The sequence below is a fragment of the Meles meles genome, chromosome X (assembly GCF_922984935.1).
Source record: "Meles meles chromosome X, mMelMel3.1 paternal haplotype, whole genome shotgun sequence".
NCBI classification, from domain to species: Eukaryota; Metazoa; Chordata; class Mammalia; order Carnivora; family Mustelidae; genus Meles; species Meles meles.
In genome coordinates, this window is record NC_060087.1 from 78,472,628 (window position 1) to 78,486,661 (window position 14,034).

Here is a 14,034-nt window from a genome sequence, read left to right on the forward strand (position 1 = left end):
TACATATATGTATGTATATATACACACACATGATAGAATATTAGCCATCAAAAAAATGAAATATTGCCATTTGAAATGACATGGATGGAACTAGAGAATATTATGTTAAGCAAAATAAGCCAGAGAAAGACAAATACAGTATGATTTCACTCATAGGTGGAATTTAAGAAGTGAAACAAATGAAGAAAAGGGGGTAAAAGAGAGTGAGGCAAACCAGGAAATACTCTTACCTATAGAGAACAATCTGAGGGTTGCAGGAGGAAAGGTGAGGAGGGGATAGGTTAAAGTGCTGATGGAGATTAAGGTGTGTACTTGCTGAGGTGAGCATGGGGTGTTGTAAGCAAGTGTTGAATCATTACAATGCATGGCTGAAATTAATATTACACTGTATATTAACTAACTGGAATTTAAATAAAAACATAAAAAAATAAAGCCCGAGTTATTTTTCAAGAAGGTCTGTCTTAGAGTTATTTGTTTCTCTCAAAAGTATGTACATGGACCTTGAAGCTGCTATAATATTTTACCATCTCTGAGCACCCACATGCATGCATATGTATATACAATTTTAAAATCGTGCAGCTTCTATAACATGTAAGTAATGGAAGGATTTGTGTTTAAATTTGCTTGTATATACAGGAAGCAGTGAAAGAAAACAACAAGAGAAAAGAAATGGAAGAGAAGACAAGGAGGGCAAAGCTTGCAAAAGAGAAAGCTGAACAAGAAAAGTTAGAACGCCAGAAAAAAAAGAAACAACTCATTGATATAAACAAAGGTATGAAGTACTTTCAATTTCTGAAAGATATATGAAGTACAAAATAATTTAACTTAAGTGATTTTGGATTATAATGTAAATAGTTATGTTCTTGGTAGAAAATTCATAATATTAGTTATTTATGTCATATTTCTCTCATAATATTATCTGTATTTCTTATTACCTACACTGAGCACTCAGGATTTTTGAGAACCAATGCAAGATAATTTATTGTTGAAACAGTCTCTTTCCCTTCGTTTCTTTTATCAAATTATCTCCTATTATGTTCTGGATGATACAGTGGTGAGGAAAGAAGAGGGTGAGATGAAAAGAGAAAAACTGGTATAGGGAGATGAGCCTTTTTGCTCTAATTTCATTTTGCTGACAATGCAGTAATAACAGTTTTCCCTTGGGCCTTGAACATTACAAGTTGTAATACATATTGACAGCACTATTATAAGACAAACAAAAATAGACATCTTATTCAACTGTGATCCTAAGAACAAAGATGCTGTATGTCCACATAGTGTTAAGTAAGTTGTTTTCTTGGTTAGCAAGAATGATTGTATATTAAAGATGGGGGTTTTGGTTTTATTTTATTTTATTTTTAAAGAAGAGAAGGTAAGTAAAGTGATGGGCACCAGGTGGCTGCGCTCTGAAAGTTTAAGAAAAATTAAGAAAAAGCATAGCCTTTGCTACTAAAAGTTAGAGAATTTAAAAAATTGAAACAATATCTGGAACACCTGGGTGGCTCAGCCAGTTAAACATCTGCCTTCGGCTCAGGTCATTATCTCAGGGTTCTGGGATCTAGCCCCACTTCGGGCTCCCTGTTCAGCGGGAAGCCTGCTTCTCCCTCTCCCTCTGCCTGCTGCTCCCCCTGCTTGTGTTCCCTCTCTCCTCTCTATATCAAATAAATAAAAATAAATCTTTAAAAAAAATGAAACAAAATCTGAACAGGATACAAGAGAACATGATTGATATGGGCCGCCTATTTCTTAATATAATGACAGTAAAAATTGCAAGCACTGTGTAATGTTGACCATGTGCCAAGCACTGTTCAAAGACTTTAACATGTTTTAACTCTATTAATCCTCATAACATAAGAAGTAGGTACTGTCATTACCTCATGCAGTTGAGGAAACTGAGGTTGATAGAAATTAAAAAGCTTGCCCAAGGTCATGCAAATACAAAGTACAACATCGAGATTATAAACAAAGTAGTCTGGCTATAGTATATTTGTACTTATAAATGCCATTGTCAAATAACAATAACTAACAGCAGTTACCAACGTGTAGCACTTACTGTGTACCAGGAACTGTTGTAGGAGTTTTACGTATATGTACACATTTAATCCTCATAAAACCCTTTTATGAAAGGGCTATGATCTCATTTTAAGATGAGGAAACTGAGACACGGAGAAGTTAAGTAACTTAATCAAGTTCATAAAGACAGTAAGAGGTAGAATCTAGGCCGTCTGTCGCCAGATTCAGTTATTATTTATTTTTATTATAACTTTTAATTATAATTATTAACCATTATCAATTATTCTTCAGTAATGTTTCTTAATGGCTAACCTTCTGAAATGATAGGTATGCATTAAGTTTATTCTTAATGCCTTTAAATATATAAAAAAATTTTTAGGGATCCACTATAGTTTATCTTTTCTATGCAGGAAATAAATATAACATCATTTTAAAAGAATAAAATAAGTTAACAACCAAAGTTAAAAAGAGTAGCATCAACATAATTTAGCAAACAGACTTCATAATTAGGATCAAAATAATTGGTCTAGGCTGAAGATAATTACGAAAAACACTGGAGTACACGTGGCAATGAGTATTTATAGGAAGTTCTTACTTAAAAGGGGATGGAGTCACTGGAATAGTACTAAAAGTCACTCCCTTTTGCACATGTAGGAGTAGTGAGATAAGAGTATGGGAAACTATGCTAAGGGCTTTTCCCTTAAAGCTATGGGTTTATAAATGGGGAAGTGATGTGCTCACATAGATTTCTTAGAAAGATTATTTTGACAGACGTATAGAGAATGGATAGAAAAGAGAAGGGCCTGTGATAATAGAAGTTATAAAATAATCATAGTCCTGACAAGAGATGATGGTGGTTTGAATTAATGCAGTGGTAGTGAGGTTAGAGAAGTTACCAATAAGATGTATATGGAGTTCTATAGGATATGGATAATATAGAGACAGATTTATTTAAAGGAATTGGCTCATGTGATTATGAAAGCAAATCCCAAACCTGCAGAGTAGGATGTCAGGATGGACCCAGGGAAGAGCTGGTATTGTAGTTCAAGTCTGAAGGCAGCTGGCTTTTAGAATTCCTTCTCACTCAGGGGAGGTCAGTCTTTTGATCTATTTATGTCTTCAACTGATTGGATGAGTTCCACACACACTACACAGAGCCATCCGCTTTACTCAAAATCCACTGATTTAAATGTTAATCTCATCCCAAAACACCTCATAGAAACATCCAGAATAATGTTTGAATAAAATATCTAGCACTGTGGCCCAACCAAGTTAACACATAAAATTAACTATTACCAGAGGGGTATTAAATGGTAGAACTGACTGACTGTGGGAATTGAGGAATGGAGGCATTAAAGAAGGTGAGAACCTTCATAAAGAAAAAAATTCAGGAATAGAGCAGATTTCATCAGGAAGGTTACAGTGATTAGTGTCATTTTGAATATGTTTCATTTTCAGACCTTTTGGAAAGATAGGAAATGTCTAAGTAGCCACTGTATATTGTATGCATATGAAACTTAGGAAAGAGGTTTGGACTAGGAAGACAGACTTGAGAATCATTGGCTTTTGATGATTAAAGTTAGGGTATATTTGTTTGCTAGGGCTTCTGTAACAAGTACCATAAACTAGGTAGCTTAGAACAATAGAAATTTGTTTCAGAGTTCTAGAGAAAAGTATGAAACCAAGGTATAGGAAGGGCCATGCTCTTTCTGAAGATGCTAAGGAAGAGTTTGTTCCAGCCTCTCTCCTAGCTTCTGGTAGTTCCTTGTTTTGCAGCAGTATAACTTCAGTCTTCATGTGCCATTATACTTGTATGTGTTTCTGTCTCTTCACATGGTATTCTTTTTATTAGGACACCAGTCATATTGGATTAGGGGTCCAACCTAGTCCAATTTGACCTTGCCCTAATTAATTAGACAATTCAACCCATAACATAGGAGTTTGAATGAAATCACCAGGGTAAAGTATAAATCAGAGGTTCTGAAAGTATTTAGTCTCAGAACCCACTTTAACACTTAAAAATTATTGTGGATCCCAAATACCTTTTTTCAAATTTGGGTAATCTATATTGATGTTTAGCATGCTAGAATTAAAACAGACATAATAAATATAAAAGCAGACAAATTATTTGAAAACTTTTTATTTACTTGTTCTATTAAAATAACAAAGTAGGGGCGCCTGGGTGGCTCAGTGGGTTAAAGCCTCTGCCTTTGGTTCAGATCATGATCCCAGAGTCCTGGGATCGAGCCCCCGCATCGGGCTCTCTGCTCAGCAGGGAGCCTGCTTCTCCCTCTCTCTCTGCCTGCCTCTCTGCCTACTTGTGATCTCTCTCTGTCAAATAAATAAATAAAATCTTTAAAAAAATAAAATAAAATAACAAAGTAAATCTATTACATGCTAAATAACATTTCATGAGAAGTAGCGTTACACTGGGTGTCGTGCATAAAAGAATTCTGAACACCAAAAATAAATGTAAAAAATAAATTTAAAAAAAAGTGGCTTTACATTCTAACCCCCTACCCCCAAAAAAATATTAATAAGAAGAAAAAATTTAGTGTTGTAAATTTCTTCAAAGTCTGGCTTAATAAAAGACAGCTTGATTCTCATACTGCTTTTATATTCAATCTCATGCAGTGTCATTTGTCATGTGGCTTCTGAAAACACTATAAACTCATGAAAGAATGAGAGACAAATAGGTAAAAAAGTATCACTGTTCTTACGAACATAGTTTTTACCTGGCATATCTGAAGTGCTCTCCAAGGCCCACACAAGTCCCTGAACCACACTTTGAAAATCTCTGGGGTGAATAATGAAAAGAGCAAGCAATCAAAACAGAGTCTAAGAACATAATCTTGCTCCCATACTGCATTGCACCCTTCCCTTTCCGCAAGTATTTTATCAGCCTTTTACTATTTCCCTAAAAATATACCTGTAATGGAAAGAAAAAAAAGGAGGAAAGAAAGGACCTATTTTGCTTATGTCTCTAGTATATATTTTCATTTCCCAAGATTTGCTCAATTACCTCTTCAAATATTATTAAAGCGATAGCATGAAGATCCGAATAAGTTTTTATGCAAATACTTACCTGAGTGATGTAAGTATGAAAGACACACTTTAAAATACGATTTAGCTTTTATGTATTGTTCTCATATCTCTACTTAGAGATCAACGAGTAGATTTACCATTGGGTTCTTGATTTATGACCCATATGTTGCAAATAGTTTATGGTTATTAGTAGTAGTAATATTGTAGTATGATTTTACAGTTAAAAGTATATGTGTGTTAGCACTTATAAATATGTTTCAGAAAGAGATTCTCCACTGGAATCATGTAGCCTTAAGAAGATGAGAAGAAAAATTAAGAACAGAGTTGGTTAGTTGGGGATCAAAATGGAATTCAGTGAATTTCTCAGTATCTTATAAAAAATACTCTTGTTAACTAGGTGGAAATCAGTTGTGGACACTTTGAGGGCCTTGGGGTAAGAGTTTTCAGGCTACATAAAATATGAATCCATGGGTGACATGTAGATGAGATGTAATCAGAAAGTGACTTAGAGAACTTCAAATGTGTCTAATTAGAACAGCATTATCCACTTTCCAGTAAAAGAATTGTATTCTTCCTTTCCACTGAGAGATGATGTTGAACATTTGATAGCCATTATAAGATATGTATTATATAGAACATAGAGGTATTCATGCACATGTGATTAGAGATACATACCATTAGAACCAGAAAACCCAACCTATAACAACAGTAGCTAAGTGAAGAATCCCTTGGGTAAAGAAAGTCACTTGAAGGGCACCTCATTGGCTCAGTTAAGCGTCTGCCTTTGGCTCAGGTCATGATCTGCCCCACATCAGGCTCCCTGCTCAGCAGGAAGCCTGCTTCTCCCTCCCCCACTCCCCATGCTTCTGTTCCCTCTCTCACTGTGTCTCTCTCTGTCAAATAAATAAATAAATAAAATAAAATCTTTTTTTAAAAAAGTTACTTTAAAATTACCAACAACTTTAAAAAGACATATACTCTTTCTGTAAAGTTTCTATTTCACAACAACTTAGCAAAATTGCAAACCCCTCCCTTTTAGAAAGTATCCCAATGATCCCATGTAGCTAATAAGTAAAAATAGTAAGATACATTTATCTGACATGCACAATATAATTGTCAAAAATAAATATTTTAGAGTTTATTCAGAAGAGTAAGAGGATAAGGCAAATACAACAGATTATTTATATTATCTAGATATGATGAGCTGGACACTAAATTAAGTGAACATATCATGGAAACCAAGCAGCAAGAGAATTACATCTTTCATGTTAAATCCATAAAAAATCCCATGTTTTAAGCCTCCATTTTGAGAGAATTGGCGATCAGAAGGCAAAAGCTATAAGAATTAGTATTTTTTTAATTGTAAAGGAGAAAAAAAAGCATGATTATATATAATAGTCATTTTGAAAACTTTAAATTAAAATGAAAACCTAAAAAATTACTTAAATCTGTGCATTTAAAAGAGCTAGAAGATCAGATCTATCTCTGCCACCTTCTAGATTTGTGACCTTGTTCTTCTCCTTCCATCTCTTCATGCCTCGATTATTTCATCTGTAAGTGTAGGATAATGACATTTACCTCCTATAGTTAAAATTAAATGAGATAATTAAGTACAGTACATAACATAGGACCTAGAATATACTTGTTGCTGCTGCTAAGAGTCGTTTTGAGTTCATTGCAGAATCTGAAAAAAATTCAGGATATAGTCCCTATCCTTAAGAATTTTGTCAGAGAATTTTAAAATTTTGTCAGAGAAATGTGTAACAGAGGAATATCTGTTTTCCCACTCCCCATCTGAGGTTATTTGCCTGTGGTCCTATAAATTAGACTGACTAAAAATAGATTAACAAAAGAAAAATAGATTTATTAAAGTGGGATACTTTATTAATGTGGCATACATGTGGGAGTACTCAAGTGATATGGAACTCAAACAAATGGTTAAAACTTGGGCTTATATAGTAGCTTAACAAAAGAATAGTAAATTTTTAAAAATGTTTAGGTAAGACAGGAAAAGGACTTTGAGTTTTTAAGACAGCAAATTTTAAGTAGGTAAACATATGGGGAACTAATGAAGGATAAGGGCTAGTTAATGAAGTTTGTTATATAGGTTCTTCTGGTACTATTTCTGGACTGATAAGGGTCTATTTAGAGTTGTCTCTGGTGATTAACTTACGTTCTTCCTGGTAAAGAGGGAAGATAGACACTTTATAATTTTTTTTTTAGGATTTTATTTATTTGACAGAGATAACACAGCAGGAGAGGGAACACAACGAGGGAGAGTGGGAGGGAGAAGCAGGCTTCCTGCTGAGTGGGGAGCCTGATGTGCGGCTGGATCCCAGGACCTGGGGATCATGACCTGAACCAAAGGCAAATGCTTAATGACTGAGCCACCCAGGTGCCCCAACACTTTATAAATTTATATTCTGCTTTTAGGCAAGTAGCGGGAAGACAGAGAGCTTTTTTTGTATCTGCTTTTTCTCAGTTGCCTTCAGCTCAAAATTATCCTTACGCCAAAGTGGCATATTTTGGAGTGACATATTCTGCTACTCTTCAGATAAAATAAAGCTGAACCAAAAAGTAATGTACTAGTATATAATAGAGATTATCTAGAAATATCTAAAAGGGGAATTTCAATGAAGTCTAGTAAAATGACAAAGTTCTGCAGAAAAGGCTGAGTATATTCTCAACATATCAGGTGAACTAGGTGCCAAAGGATGAGTTAATACCTGGCTATGCAGAGACAAAACTATTCAAGTAAATGGCAATAACATCAGTAGTAGTGCATGTCAGCAAATAAGGCAGCAGGCCTCATGTATGGTATTTTCCAATGGCCCCCTGGAAGGTCCATCAAAATGAGTAAGAGGATATGTCCTACATTCAAGTTCCAGATCCACAACTGCCTACATTGTTGCCATTGGCAGAGAAGGGTTTGAATTGAAAAGGTGTTGGAAAGTTAGAAAGGCTGTTGGAAGGACTGTGAAGAGCTTTCCAAGTCAGGCAGGGAAGGTGTGGTGTGATGGGGTAGGAGAGCCAAGGTGATTACAAGAATTTGTTTAGGGATTACTGAGGTGCAGTGAGCCAGGAGCACAAGAAAGGAGAGGTGAATGCAAGGTGGATGCAACCAGAATAGAATGGTGAAAGACGAAAAAAGAAGAGTTACTTCATATCTGTTTCTGTCTTCAAAGGAGGAGTTTAAACCTGTGGCAGTTTAAGAAGGTGATAACAAGAAGGAAAATTTCCATGAAAGAGGTGGAAAAAAAAAGGCAGTGGGAATTAAAATGGATTGAATTTTTTTACTTTTTTAAGATAAGCACAGTTTTACCAAAATATAATTATGTATTGATTTTTTGACATAATAGTTTATTTTATTCATACAGCCAACATTTATTGCACATTTCCCAAATAATTATAATTAGAGCATGCACAGTAACACACCATTTATTTAAATGTAAAATTTAGAAAGCTAATTTAAATGCAGGAAAAATATGCTAAATCAATAAATATACTCTAAAAATGTGTAATAGTACAGAAATCATGCAAAGTTCTTGGTATAATCTATGATGTACAACCTTTGATTATATTAGTATAGATGATAATTAACTTAGGGACCACTAAAAATAAATAATCCTGTAGGTAAAGCAAGAAAGCTTACGAAATATTTGTAATATTTGTGAATAAATCTCCTTTTATGTTTATGGAAGTCAGCAAAAGAATTACAAGGACTTAGAGAAAGTGATAAAAGGAAATGCATTTTAAAAGGGTGTTTTGAAATTGGAAACTCCAAATGTGTTTCTTATGTGAATATTATTTAATTGGGAACTATTTTGCTCCTCCTTATATAAGATTATAAGGAAATTAGAATTGCCTATGTACTTCTAGTACGATGTTAAAGAATGAGCTACCTTAGATTTGATGAAAACTCATTCTTCTGAGAGTGAATTAGCAAAATTTAGCCAATAAATCTAAACATTTAAATTCTACTATTAGTTGTGGCTAGCAGTTTTGTTTTCCTGTGTTCCAAGTTTTAAAATAATTACATCTTTTAAGTAAATGAATTCATTGCACCTTATGTTATTTTGATCTGAATAGGTAAAAACTGTGTTTCCTAATGTTGTACCTCAGACATTAAATTATAGTAACCAAAATTATAGATTAAGATACCCATAAATAACAGGGTTGACCTCAGTAGTATTAAAGTCTCCCAATAATATAAATTACTGAGAAAATATAGGTACCATCATTGTGGTATATTCTACAAATGTTAATGAACAGCTCATAAATGATAATGCAATGCTAAAGAAGTGGTTATACTTGGTGGACTTAGAAAAGAATCATTGACCTAAGAAAGCCTTATCCATGGAGGAAAAGAAGGTATCTGGCAGATACTCTGTTTATTTGATTGTCTTGCTTTCTACTTTAGCAAACATTTCAAGAAATCTGTGTTTATTCAAAATCAGAACTTGTTCCTTTTGTCCTCCAGGTTTGTTTTCTCAGTGGTAATTTGTGGGACTTTCTCCCAAATAAAACTATTTAGTAAAGGTTTGCTCAGGTCTTAGAGCTTTTAGCAAACTAAGCTATTTAGTATAAATTTGGAACTTGGTTATTTTAATGAAACATCTTTAGGTCCAACTTAGGCAACATTATGTCCTATTGCTGCCATTCATTCAATAAGCACTTCTTGAATTTGTAAGTTTATACACTGGGTTAAGTCATCCAGGTGCAAGAGGAACTCCCACAGTAGCAGCCATCCAGTGAGAAATTGCACCCTGCTGTGTGAGTCAGCTGACGCCCAATAACATGTTATCTGAGGCAGATCTTTCATTGGGTTAGCCTGCAAATGAAATGAGTCCAACCTTTTTTCCTTTGGAGCCAGACAAACCTGTGGCAGTTTAAGAAGTTCAGTTTGTGGCAGTTAAGAGTTCAGATTTGTACTCTTCCCTGCAAACAGTGTAACTTTGGCAATTCACCTAACCTCTCTGGTCCTGAGCGTCCTTCTCTATAAAACAGGAAAGAGAATAGCATCTATCTCCTAGAATTAAATGAAAGAATACACATAAATCTCTTAGCGCTTATTGGAATGGTTGGCACTTAATAAGTATTAGATGTTTTTATCCCATTCATAATAGCAGTTATTTTAGTGAACATAATAAATAAACTATTAATAGCAATAGTCAGTACAATAAAATTTTAGTTGTCTAGAATGCCTAGGGAAAGAGATGTTTTGGTTGATCTGATTTTGTAATTATATAAAAAGCCATTTGCAGATCAGTTTTTATCACTTGTAATCTTTCTAAACTCTGTTAGTCCACAACTCTCCTCTCATCCACTCAACTACCTCACTTCCCCCTATTTTTGGCTCTCCATTTTATACAAGTGAAAATTGTAGAACATAGTGCTTACATATAATTTTGTACATATAACCTGTAGATATAATATAGGTTTGTGATAGACCTTTAGGATTTTATTATTGTCTCTGGACCATTAGATCATCAGTGAGTATGCACACAGGTATCAGAGACTGTCCTTTGTACTAAATCCAAAATACGCTAGTTATTTTTTCCTATAGCCTATCTTAGCCACTTTTCACTAGTAATTTTTTTCTGACCTTATATTAAAATAATTACATTTCTGGCATCAGTCCACTGGAAATGTGTTAAACTCACATTCTTTGTGCCTTATCAGTAAAAGAAATTTCCACATCTACTAAAAAAATTGTTTTAAGTAGGAGATAAAATAAATATGTGAAAAAAGATAAGTAATATACTTTAGATCTCATTATTCTTACATTCTAAATGTAGAAACTCAGATTTGCAAAAACCGTTAAGAGCTGTATTCAGTATGTTGAACATTTAACAAGATGTCGTCAGTTCTTATGTAGAAGATGCACAATGTTGGCAGTTACAAATTTGGCTTTCTTTGCAGTATGTGCTTGTTGCCATGCATGAAAGTGGGTGAAAACAAATTGACTACATAAGGAAGACCAAAACACATTGCAGGAAGCCTAATCATTTATTAGAAGTACACTTTGGCTCCATATTTTAATATTCTATTTCTTAATAGAGTGTGGAATAAATAAGAGCTGTTACATACCAACATTGCAATTAACTTGGCTCTGTTCTCAGTCAAATAAATTTAGTTCATCTAAGTAATTGCACCTAGCAGATTCATGGAACCAACAAACTGCATTGAACCCAACTGAGTCTCTAAGGATTTTTTTTTAATTATATTTGTTCCAACCACATTGAATCCCTGAGGCCCTGGGCTTCTTCAAACGCAGGCCAGAATCTATTGTCACACTACATGTACGAAAGGATTATTATTATTATCAGTGGTTTTTAATGTAATGCTACAAGTATTTATTGAATCCCCATGGCGTGCTAAGCGGGAGTGACACACCCTAATCATAGTATTGTTGTCTGATAGTTCAGCACCATTAACCCACTAATGGGGTTACTGTTAAACTTTTTCCTTCTGTGTGTGTCTCTCTTGTAAGAAATAATGTCTCTTGCTGCATATTTATGAATGTGCGTGCATATATATATCCACACACACAGGACCATGTGTAGCGTATAACATATATTTCATTTTTTTCATGTATTTTTATATATGAATGATTCTATTTTTTTCCCTCTTTATGCCTAATCAGTACTCTGTCCTCAGTCACTCCTTCCAGACATGAACAATAAGTATATGATATCTTGACTAATTTGTGGGGGGAAAAAACACATCTTAGTTTAAGAAAGTAGTTATGCCTTCGTTATATAATGATACTAGAATAATGTCATAACCTATACGGAGAATACCTGATTGTCATCTAAATCAGCTATTTCATAATAGTTCAGAAGATGCTGGTATGATTCACTTGGGAGGCAAAAGGTGATTATCCTTGTAAATGTGCAGTTCTCTATGGATAACATAATACTTTTGTTGGAATCAGCATTGGAATCTACTTTAAATGCACATTATGTTAAAAAAATACCTCTCTTTGTCAGAGGAGATATTTCAGAACTCCTGAATTTGATTTAGCTTTTTTCTATTTGCCAAGCTCTGGATAGAGCTGCCTAGGAACTACTTGGAGTATCACTTAACAGGATGGATACATACAAGTCTAGGGAGATGGAGGCACAGCACTGCTCATGGAAGGACAGGGTCCCAGCGGTTCTTCTCACACGTGTATGGTTCTGTCATAGAAGAATCATATTCTCAGAGTCTGCTGGGTTAGGCTATGCTGTAACACAAAAGTCATAATAAAGTGTTGTATTTGGGTGGTTAGTCTCAAATTTTTGTAACATAACCCCCATCCCAGTTTTTTTTAAATTTTTTTTAAATTTTTTTATTAACATATAATGTATTATTAGCCCCAGGGGTACAGGTCTGTGAATCACCAGGTTTACACACTTCACAGCACTCACCATAGCACATACCCTCCCCAATGTCCATAACCCCACCATCCTCTCCTGACCCCCTCCTCCAGCAACCCTCAATTTGTTTTGTGAGATTAAGAGTATCTTATGGTTTGTTTCCCTCCCAATCCCATCTTGTTTCATTTATTCTTTTCCTACCCCCAATACCCCCATGTTACATCTCCACTTCCTCATATCAGGGAGAACATATGATAGTTGTCTTTCTCCGATTGACTTATTTTGCTAAGCATAATACCTTCTAGTTCCATCCACGTCATCGCAAATGGCAGGATTTCATTTCTCTTGATGGTTGCATAGTATTCCATTTTGTATATATTCCACATCTTCTTTATCTATTCATCCGTTGATGTACATCTAGGTTCTTTCCATAGTTTGGCTATTGTGGACATTGCTGCTATAAATATTCGGGTGCATGTGTCCCTTCGGATCACTGCGTTTGTATCTTTAGGGTAAATACCCAGTAGTGCAATTGCTGGGCCATAGGATAGCTCTATTTTCAACATTTTGAGGAACCTCCATGCTGTTTTCCAGAGTGGCTTCACCAGCTTGCATTCCCACCAGCAGTGTAGGAGGGTTTCCCTTTCTTTCTTTTTTTTTTTTTATTTAATTTTTATTTTTTTATTTTTTTGACAGATAGAGATCACAAGTAGGGAGAGAGGTAGGCAGAGAGAGAGAGAGGAGGAAGCAGGCTCCCCGCCAAGCAGAGAGCCCGATGCGGGGCTCGATCCCAGGACCCTGGGATCATGACCTGAGCGAAAGGCAGAGGCTTTAACCCTCTGAGCCACCCAGGTGCCCCAGGGTTTCCCTTTCTTAACATCCTCGCCAGCATCTGTCATTTCCTGATTTATTAATTTTAGCCAATCTGAATGGTGTGAGGTGGTAGCTCATTGTGGTTTTGATTTGTATTTCCCTGATGCCGAGTGATGTGGAGCATTTTTTCATGTGTCTGTTGGCCATCTGGATGTCTTCTTCGCAAAAATGTCTATTCATGTCCTCTGCCCATTTCTTGATTGGATTATTTGTTCTTTGGGTGCTGAATTCACTAAGCTCTTTATAGATTTTGGATACTAGCCCTTTATCTGATATGTTGTTTGAAAATATCTTCTCCCATTCTGTCAGTTGTCTTTTGGTTTTGTCTACTCTTTCCTTTGCTGTGCAAAAGCTTTTGATCTTGATGAAGTCCCAATAGTTCATTTTTGCCCTTGCTTCCCTTGCCTTTGGTGATGTTCCTAGGAAGAAGTGGTTGTAGCTGAGGTCAAATAGGTTGCTGCCAGTGTTTTCCTCAAGGGTTTTGCTGGATTCCTTTCTCACATTGAGGTCCTTCATCCATTTTGAGTCTATTTTCATGTGTGGTGTAAGGAAATGGTCCAATATCATTTTTCTGCATGTGGCTGTCCAATGTTCCCAACACCATTTGTTGAAGAGGCTGTCTTTTTTCCATTGGATATTCTTTCCTGCTTTGTCAAAGATTAGTTGACCATAGAGTTGAGGGTCTATTTCTGGGCTCTCTATTCTGTTCCATTGATCTATGTGTCTGTTTTTGTGCCAGTAC

At 35.2% G+C, this 14,034-nt stretch overlaps 1 protein-coding gene across 3 annotated transcripts in view; it reads left to right on the forward strand.

Annotated features, from left to right (window-relative positions):
• The window catches only part of DIAPH2 (diaphanous related formin 2), a 1,125,504-nt gene that overhangs the window by 865,017 nt on the left and 246,453 nt on the right, over positions 1-14,034 (forward strand). For all 3 annotated transcript variants that reach the window (XM_045995095.1, XM_045995096.1, XM_045995097.1), the window contains one exon: positions 637-772. In XM_045995095.1, the coding sequence (XP_045851051.1) occupies positions 637-772 (136 nt within the window). The remainder of the gene's footprint in view (positions 1-636; positions 773-14,034) is intronic.